Source organism: Fundulus heteroclitus, chromosome 7 (assembly GCF_011125445.2).
Source record: "Fundulus heteroclitus isolate FHET01 chromosome 7, MU-UCD_Fhet_4.1, whole genome shotgun sequence".
NCBI lineage: Eukaryota > Metazoa > Chordata > Actinopteri > Cyprinodontiformes > Fundulidae > Fundulus > Fundulus heteroclitus.
The window spans coordinates 17,746,156-17,756,167 of NC_046367.1; the positions used below are offsets into that span (position 1 = coordinate 17,746,156).

The 10,012-nt window shown below is 43.0% G+C and overlaps 1 protein-coding gene across 1 annotated transcript; it reads left to right on the top strand.

Moving 5' to 3' along the window:
- The first annotated feature begins 2,259 nt into the window (after positions 1 to 2,259).
- klf5b (Kruppel-like factor 5b) lies at positions 2,260 to 9,600 on the top strand. Its single transcript, XM_012864309.3, is given in 5 exon segments — positions 2,260 to 2,684; positions 5,179 to 5,610; positions 5,613 to 6,054; positions 6,153 to 6,212; positions 6,547 to 9,600. Coding segments are annotated over 5 exon segments (1,290 nt in total). The 5' UTR covers positions 2,260 to 2,507; the 3' UTR covers positions 6,726 to 9,600.
- The last annotated feature ends 412 nt before the right edge of the window (positions 9,601 to 10,012 follow it).

The window sequence follows — 10,012 nt, forward strand, 5'->3', positions numbered from 1 at the left end:
TTGTTACGCCGGCGCGTCCTGATACTACACACGGTCGCACGCTTCTGTGGAAAATAAACAAGTCAATTCTGTTTGGCTGAGCTGTGTTACAAAACTCCTGTCAGTGGGATCAAAAGAGGGATAGAGGCTCATTACTGAGCAAAACCCACAGATACAGAAGACGGCATACGGAGACTTTTCTCTGAAACCAAGCAGTCGGCAGAAGGAGCACGTCACGCTGCCGTTCAGGGTGACTTATTAAAGACAAAGTTCCAACAACTGCGCGCGCAGATCAGATCAGATCAGATCAGATCATAACTCCCGAATGTAAGAGTGAAACACAATGCATTTCTGTGAAACGGAGAGCTTCGCAGCAGGCTCAGGAATGCTGGCATCAAGTATGCAGCTCCTGACAGACAGCTGCACCACTGTGGCGTTTTTAACATGCCAGACCAGGGATCCGAGGCTTGCTGGATCATTAAAAGGAGAAAAAAAAAAAAGAAAGAAGAAAACTGCTGAGGTCTGGACTAGCATGATTTGACCACAATGTGCATGTTGAGTTATTATTTTGAGAGTAATTTGAAGGGGTTCTAGCGTTCAGGGTGAAACAAAGGAGTAAAACTCCCAATTTATGGAGTTGAAAAGAGATGCACAGAAAGCGTGAATCCACGTTAAGGTGTCAGAGAGGAATGCAGAAGCGGGGGGCACGAGACAGGCAGGGCAGCTGTTACACGTGGATCATATGCAGAAATATTTTGGCACAATTGACCAAATAGAAATTATGTTGGTACCATCTATGCAGACTAAGAGAGAGAAGAAGACAGGATGTATCACTTCCTTTTTCTGTCCCTTTCACTGTATCTGGATGTCGCTACAGTGCTCTGCAAAAGCATTTATACCCATTGAGCTTTTTTTTAAAATGTGTTGTGTAAAACATTTTTTTTTAAGTTCTTTACTTTGACAAAGTAATGCATAACAATTGTGAGCAAACACTTTTGAAGATCCACCTGCAATTACAAACGCAAGGCTTTTGAAAGGTGTCTCCATGATTTTTTTGCTCATTCTTCTTTACAAAGAAGCTGAAGCTCGATCAGATTGGATGAAGGATGTCTGTGAACATCGATCCTCATGTCTTGCCACCAAGTCTCAAGTGGATTTACCGTTCTTTCGCTAGGCCATTCTAACATGAGAAAATGGTATGATCTAAACCATTACATTGAATCTGTGGCTGCATTTATGTTGTTGCTCTAGATGGTTTTAGAAGTTTTTTGGAGCCTCTTACACAGATTTGTTATTTTCCAAGATTGCTTGGACTGTATTTATGTCCATCCATCTCCCCATCAATTCTGAACTCTGTCGTCAACTCTTACCTGTATTTGCTAAAGAAAAGCTTCCCCGTAGCATTGTGCTGCCACTGCTGTGCTGCTTCATGCAGGGAATGGTATGTTCAAATGAAGTGTTTCCTCCACACATACTTTACATAGGCTAAAAAGTTCCATTTGGCCTCAGGCTGCCTGCCTTGACGTGCTTTTAATAGTTGTTGAGGAGCAAAAGGACCTAAATAAAAGTTGCACGCCACACTTTTTGAGATGCTCATTTGAAACAGAAAATCTTAAAAGCCAATCATCCCTTTCTTTTTGAGTCAAAACTTCTTAAACATGAAACAAAATCCCAGTAAATAAAAAAATAAATATGTGGTTCTGAAAATAATTTAGATGCTTTTGGAAAGCAGTATCTATCTATCTATCTATCTATCTATCTATCTATCTATCTATCTATCTATCTATCTATCTATCTATCTATCTAAACACACATGCCTAAAGACGACACAACATCTATCTATCTATCTATCTATCTATCTATCTATCTATCTATCTATCTATCTATCTGTTTTGAAGCATAGAGAAAAAACATATTTCTTCTCTGTAAGTATATTGTGCTGGAAAACAGATCAGGAAATCATCAGAATGAAAATGTGGGGTTTTTTTCCACAAAAGGCAAAAGAGAATAATTTTGTCAATACGGAGTTTTGAGCCCAAAACTTTCAGCTCAAACGGGGGACTTATAGAAACCCACAATTGCTGTGAAAATGTAACCAAAATAACATAAAGCTATGCCTGAAAGCGCTGCCCTGCACTGTTTGTGGACAAAACCGCTCCATTGTGAACGCAACTCAACCTCCCTGACTTGGATTGACTCACCGTGAACTTTTTAAGTACCCAAAAACCTCCGGTTTATTGCCCCTCCTATGCACCAAACCGCAGCATTCATTACACTCGGTGTGCCAAATGCCGCCTGGTTGCCCTGTTTATTTAACACATGTTCGGCGCCGCCCCGCAGACGCGCTGATATCACGCCGTTGCGTAATTTGACAAGCCACTGCAAACCAGAGGAGGATGAGCGTTTGACAGCTGGGTCGCGGGGGATTGTTGTCGAAGCGAAAAGAAATCATATATGCGGAATTTATTTAGAGATTTTTTAATATTTCTTAGCGATATCGGGAGCGTACAGGGGTATCTGATCTTTTAATGGCCGCAGCTGTGACGAATTCGGTTTGGGTTGCTCCGGGGCAGGACGCGCAGTTTCTCCACAAAACCCACCCAGCAGCGCCGCTGACATCATCCGACGGTCTGAAGGGTGAGGATCATGGACAAGTGCTTTGTAACGCCATGCTGGGAATTTCATCTTTCCCAGATTATAATCTGGTAGGTTGGCTGGATTTTATATTTATTTATTTATTTCCTTTTGCATTTGCCTCTCGGCGCTGTCGCGAATTATTTTGTTGTTGTTGTTTTCCCCCCCGTTGTTGTCGTAGATTTGGGTGTTTAAAAATAGATTTGTTTTCATTAAAAAAAGGTCTGGTCGTTTATGTTGATGCTTGCTGATGTGAGATGACTGACTAAGAACGAATTTGAGATCTCTCTTTTTGGTGATGCTGGCATTCACTTGGCGCGTCGGGATGAATGGGATGTGCAGCCGTCCTGAAACTTGTCCTGCAGGAGCAGCTGGATGTTCTAATTTCAGCAGTGCATTTTGGAAGCGGCTCACATGCAGGCTGGAGCCTTTTCGGCGGAGCTACTTGTAAATCAGCGCTGTGGTTCAGTTGACTTTCGACAATATGTCGTTGGTACCCATTCAGGGCCCCATCTGTCCCAAAAAGTAGCCTATTTAATAGTTTCCTGTCCAGAATCACGACGTGTGGTACAACGAAGCAAAGTCCAAGACAAGAAAGAGCATATAGCTTTCATCCAGAGGTGCATTTCTTTAACTTTTAATACCACTCTTTAAAGCCTAGGTTAGAGTAGGGGCTTCGTTCAACTTCTTCATTCATGAAACTGTTTAAAAAAATGGGTTTATTTTGCAAATCCAGTCCAGGGTTAAATATGAATCAGGTAATAATTTAAATCAAAATTAGTTTGATTCAGCCATAGTTTGACATTGTTACCCCAGAATTAGGTGGAAGCAACCGATTTCTAAAAGAGGTCTTCAACCCTGCCTTAAGACCCACTACCCTGCATGTTTTAGGTGCCGACCATCAAGAGTTGCAGAGACCTGTTAATCGCACATGTATTCAGGTCAGGAGTGTGGAGGTAGGGAAACACCTAAAACATGCAGGACAGGGTTTAAGATCCCTGATCCAGTTCAGGATTTGTTAAAATGAGGTTCTGTTGAAAGTTTATGAACAGTTAATATCTTACCTGCAGTACATCTCATACATTCTTCATTTCGTATAAATTCAGATTAGCTGGTCCCTGAGCCTGAAGCTAACAGCTTACTCTGAGAGGCGCGGGCAACGACAAAAGCAGACTTCTACCATCTCAAAACAACCTCAGTCTCAAAGCCTTATAGTGGCTTATGCTAGTTCTAATTAACCAACCTTTTTTTATTTTCATTTGACTATTATTTACACACAGAAGTTGATGATTTACACAAGAAATGCTGGTTGGTAGTGGTGTGCCACCAATGATCTTCCTGTGTGAAACATGTCCTACGGAACATGTAACGCCTTGTTACTGTGATCAGAGAACTGGCCAGGGTAACAAATAACCTAGATTATTAAACAAGTAATAGTTGGGTTAAAAGGGAAGATTCTTATCCTTCCTTAGTTCAATAGCCTCATATTATCTAATAAGATGTTTAGTTGATAAGAAAAAAAACTGAATTTGGATAGAAAATTTGGTTCATACATATAACACCAGATGTTCACTGATAAGACGTGGCTAATTCCCAGCCAGTATCAATGTTACCCGTTTCCAATTTCTTTCCATTAACAACATTTAAATTATAATCTTTGTCGTGACCGGTCATTATTTTTAGATCTTACTATGAGTGTGTGAAAGAGAAAGAACATACACTCTGACAGGTTTTACTATTAGCTGAAAAATAAAAATAGAAGAAGTTAGAGTTAACTTTTTGGGTCGTAGCATCCTATATTAGTGTTTACAATGATCCAAGCATTTAGTGTAAGTTCCCATAAACGTCCGCCTCCGTTCGTTTTCTCACATTTCCAGGAAGCAGCTAAGATATCCGAGTCCAGCATGTTACAGTTGAAAGTTTAAAAAGGATAAAATAGTACAGCTTTGTTGTCCATTATTTAGCCATTCAGGTATCTGCTGAAGTGGGGTTCAATGTTTCCCTTCGCCAGTTCCATGAAATGACCCCAAAGACGGCCAAACTGATATCCTGCGGCAGACGGTTCCTTTCCATGCCCCACAAAGGTTGGTAGGAAACAACCGACGCTGCAAAAGGTCCAAAACGATTGAGCATTAAATGATCAGAGCAGGTCAAGGTGAACCACACACAATGTTGCCTGTTGATATTGACCTGATGACCACTTCTTTGGTCTAAGTGACTGCTGACCATGGCTAGCAAAAGTTTGCATGAACTATTACAAAAAAAACATGTTAAACTTGTTTTTTTTTGGCTGTGAATCAAACTCTTTAGCACAACCCACTGATTACCGTACAACATCATTTTACAAGATTACCATTTCCCTTTGGAAAGTTCAGAGAAGTGTCAGGGGGTCTTCGTCAAAATGGCCGCCTGTGAAGATTGATGAGACTTCTGGCTCTTTTCAGTCTCCCTAAAAGGAATAGTGGATCACATTTTTGACCCACTCTTTGATTCAAACCCTGCATTTTTCTTTGTGTGTGTTTTTATTTGCCAAATGAGTTCCCTTCTACTCTCTTTCTCTACCAGGGCAAAGCCGAGATGGACACGTATTTACTCCACGAGGCGGTGAACTCGAAAATGTTTGACCGGGACGGCGCTCCCACGCTGGAGCCGCCTTTCGCCGAAGACTTCGCCTCCTCTTACAGCGTCAACATGAGCCTGCTCCTTCCTGATTCAGCCTACCTGCACCCTGGCCTCTGCCGCCCTGCGAGGCAAATCAAAATGGAGCCATCGCTGCACTCCGCCTGCCACGGAGACGGAGCACCAGCCACCCTCCCGGAGTACCTGGGAATGTTCAAGGCAGCTGACCCTCCAGGTGGCGGCTTTTTCATCAAGCAGGAAGTGGAGGAATTCCAAGAGATTCCCCAGAGTCAGATGTTGAACACCGATTTGGAGCAGAGCTCTTTCCCCCTCACCCAGCTAAGCCTTCCGGTTGGGAATCGACACGTAGGCGAACTGTCGCACATGTTTCACAGACTGAATGTTTTCTGTTTAATCAGCACCCCGGCCATCAGTTTAGACCAACCTATCTGCCACCATCGCCGCCAAATTCCGAGCCCCCCAGTCCAGACAGGAGCAAGGAGCTCCTCCACAACGTCTCTCCTCCTCCCTCCTACGAAGCCAGCATAGCCTCCAAGACAACCCCGCGGACCCACGGCTCCGCTGATCCCAGGCAGACCTTCAGCGAGCCTTCGATTCAACACCACGACCAAAACTACGCTCCTGGGTTTTGCCAAAGTTCAGCTGGCGGACCGGTTCAGAACGCCAGCCTGGCACCAGCGCAGGCGACGTCAAGCGTCGGGCCACCGTCTCCCGAGCCGGCCCAGTCTGCTCCGGTCAAGTACAACCGCAGGAATAACCCGGATTTGGAAAGGCGGCGGATTCACCACTGTGATGTTCCAGGTGAGTCTGCCGGTCTGCACGGCAGGCGGGTAAAATACGTGTTTGTGTGGTTTACGCCTAATAATAACTTTTTATTGTGTTGTTTGTTTTGTCCTAAGGCTGCAAGAAAGTATACACAAAGTCGTCTCATTTAAAGGCCCACCTACGGACCCACACAGGTAAATTCCTGCCCAGTTGTTGCTGGGCAAAAGTTTTCTTGGCTTGCATATTCATTCTGTCTGGCCCACAACTTGCCGCTGTCAAATCATAGAAACCCTGCAGCTCTCATAAAGGTGGTGGGGGGGGGGGGGGGGGGTAGAAACAGGCAGTGATTTATGGCCCACGGATGAGGCATGCTATCCCTTTTTTTTTTTTTCTGCTTTTCCAAACTCTTTTATTAGAAGTCAGCTCTCAACAAGACTCTTAAATGGTGTCCTTTAGGGAGGGTGGGAGTATTGATCCAAGAAAGTTGTGTCTGCTTCAGCTTTACTGTGTGATTTCTGTCCGACGAAGGTGAGAAGCCGTACCAGTGCTCCTGGGAGGGATGCGAGTGGCGCTTCGCCCGCTCCGATGAGCTGACGCGGCACTACAGGAAGCACACCGGGGTGAAGCCTTTCCAGTGCGCCGTGTGCAGCCGGTGTTTCTCCCGATCCGACCACCTGGCCCTGCACACCAAGAGGCACCAGAGCTAAGGAACCCCTTTAGCTGTACCTGCCCAGTCATGGAAAAAATAACGAGGGAAAAAAAATAGACTGCAGTTCATTCTAATTACTCTCAAAGGATATAGTTTGATTTGCTCTGATCTGACACCAATTCTTTTTATTTTTTTTATTCTGAGAATATTAAATCTGATTGTTGCCTTACTATTATGTCTCCTCAATGTGAGATCTTGTCATTTTTTTCCCCAAGTGTTTTTTTTGATAGTATACCATTTTTGAACATTTGACAATTTCTTTTTTTATATATATATATCTGAACTGTTGATCGTGCAGATCATATCAGCATTGTTTTAGTTTATTTATGAAGGTTTTGTGATGTCAGCTGAAGGGAAAAGGATGTTGTTCTAGCCTGAAGGTTAAAGCGTGGTTGCGTATGTGAACCATGGAGGAAGTCGGGCGGTTGGGGGGAAAAGCTGCGCACGCAGGATGGATATAAGAGAACGTGTTTTTGGTGTGATGAGCACAGATTGTGTCATGCGCGGCCTGTGCATTGCTCATAGCATTACTTTAATACTGCCAGGTTCAAAATACTTTGAATCGAAAGAGCGTTGTTTGTGAGAAGATCCATTGTTTTTCTCTCTCTCTCTCTCTCTCTCCTGTAATAAAATGCTGATGTTTGGTTTTGGTTGCCGATGGTTTCATTTAGTAAGCGTGAGAGCAGCAAGGGAAAAAAATATTTGCCTACTCAAAGATTGCTTCCACTTATTTATTTATTTTATTTTTTTTGTCATACTTGAATGTTTCAGATCATCAAACAAATTTTAATGTCAAAGGTAATCTGATTAAATACAAGGAGCGTTTTTCAAAGGTTAAGCTGTTTTCGTATTTGTACCTGCTTTGCCAACACATATTGCCAGTTCATCGCAAGGCAGGGCAGAACGGAGACACACCAGACAAACAGCCGTCCACGTGCACACTCCCTTCTAACGGCGATTTCGAGCAAGTTTGTTGCTCCGTCTTTAGAGTAAAAAGTGCTGAAAAGTTTCATCAATTAAAGTAACACTGGTCCTAGCATGATATGTGCATCATGTTGAGGCCTGAGCTTTTATCGGTCCATCCGATCTCCTACCCGTGAATCTGTTGGAGTAACTTTTCTGTTACAGGATCAGCTTTTGGGGAGGCTTTAGCTGTCAGGCATATGACCTCACTCAATACAGGGGCTCTAAACATTTAAGAGTTTAAAGCCAGCTCAAAGATTGTAAGGTGCCTTTGGCTGCAAAACAAGCTACAGCTTGATATGATGCGTGTGTTCTCATCAAAGGGCTTTATTTACCTGGCTATGTGACCAAGGTGAGCATCCGGTAGTTACTTATACACTGCTCTGATGCACGAAAACAGAAGGATGGATTTGTTCTTTAAGGTGACCTGCATCATGTCAAAACGAAAGTACGCAACATCATCTTGTCTGTTCAAGTCTTTCAGTTTGAGCTGGAATTTCCTCCACGCCGCACCATTATTAGAACCAGTTTGATAGCAATTGTGGCAAACACAACAAGATGTCCTCGTCTTTGTTTACAGTGCGTGGAAAGTGTGCTTGTGACATGAGTCATTGAGAAGGTGCCGACAAAGGGTGCCAAGAAAATCCGCTCAAGCCTCAGAAGGTGCCTGAGCTTGTTCTGAGAGTGGAGAAAGTTGCCTGCATGTATGGACGACTCAAAGCAGTTTTTTTTTTAACCATTACCTGAAACTCAACATGATCTTTACAGCACGTCTAGGAGCTGGTAAATCGTAAAGGTGAAATACTACAAGCGAGAAGTATTTGTGGGTTTGGAAGAGTTGGTAATTATCTTATTTCTCTAGCGGTTGACAAAGTCACTCCTCCGGATCCAATTATAAAAGAGCCTGGTACAGGATGTTCAGGGTGTTTCTTCTAAACTGTACCCTGTTCTTAGAAACTGCATTCGCTTCATGCACGGGTAGGAGCATACCAGGTCTCAAAATATCCCTCTGTTGGTGCTGGATTATAGCGACAAAGCAATGCGGTTTTATTCCGGGGAACACCGTGTTTTCCACGGAAGCTTGAAAACATAAAAGCAAGAATGTGACATCCAAACAGTTTTTGCTCTCGTGCATTAAAAAGTAGACAACACCTTATGTCAGCTATAGTTTTAGCTTTGGTGGCAATGGTGACCAGAAGCGGACGGATTTTTCTTCTGCCATTTCCAATTCTGATATTTAAGATTCAGGCTTGCTGAAATATTTGCCTTTTTCTTTTACTGTTTAATCAATTTATGCAATATTACTTTTTTGTCTTTTGCAAGTTTTTTTTCTATCCGTAATTGAAACGTCTTTCAAATGAGGCATGTGGAGTTGTCGGCTGAATCGTGCTGGTTGACCAGTAGCTTGTGACACACCCAGAATTAATGTGCTTCTTTCTCTGAGTATATTTACTTGTAAATTTGGACATTTCCTTCTCTGGGTCGTTTTCCTGCTGTTACAGTATTATTGCACAGTCAAGATGCCGTTGATTAGGACCGACATAAGATCTGTTTAATGTATAAAGCTCAGTGTACCAAAGTGCTGTAAGTGGAAAATATTCAGCCAAACAGTGTAACGCTCGGTATGCATCCCGTTGCATTGGACGTAAAACTCACAAACCATTTCAGAAAAAAGAGTAGCATGCAGACATTCAAACACGGTGGTGGTTGTGGGATGTCCTAGCTCTGGTTTCCCGCTTTAGGAACATGAAAACCAGCAGGTACACGTCGGACTGGCTTAAAAAAGGAGCTCCTGGTCTGGTCTGGCCTAGTCAAAGTCTGGAATTAAAATCATAGAGTCAGGTGTTTTTGAATAGTTTATTCCTCCTAATCAACAAAGTCATAAATTAAAACCTGCTTTTTGTATTGGTGGTCTGATGTTAAAATCTGTTGAAAAGTCTGAAACATTTAAGTGTGTGTGTGTGTGTGTTGGGGGGGGCTAAAACAGAAGGAATGTTTTTTGCAGCACTGTTTATGCAGACTTTGCTGCAGCTTAAATCTCTTGTCAATTTAAGCTGCCGTATTCTTCAGCTGCCACAGGGGGGGCTCTTCAGCTCCAGCATCCCGCTTGCTATGCTCCACACTAATGGTTTCCTCCATATCCAGATTAGGTTACTGGATGCCAGTGTGAGCACGGTTCTCAAATGTCACTCAAATGTGTCATCGAAACCACATTCCATCCATCCCAATCATAGATAGCAAGGGGCTCCATCCCAGTAGTGTTACATACAAAATGCAACTTTATTAACCTTCATGCCTCCATTCATTTCAATATACATGTAT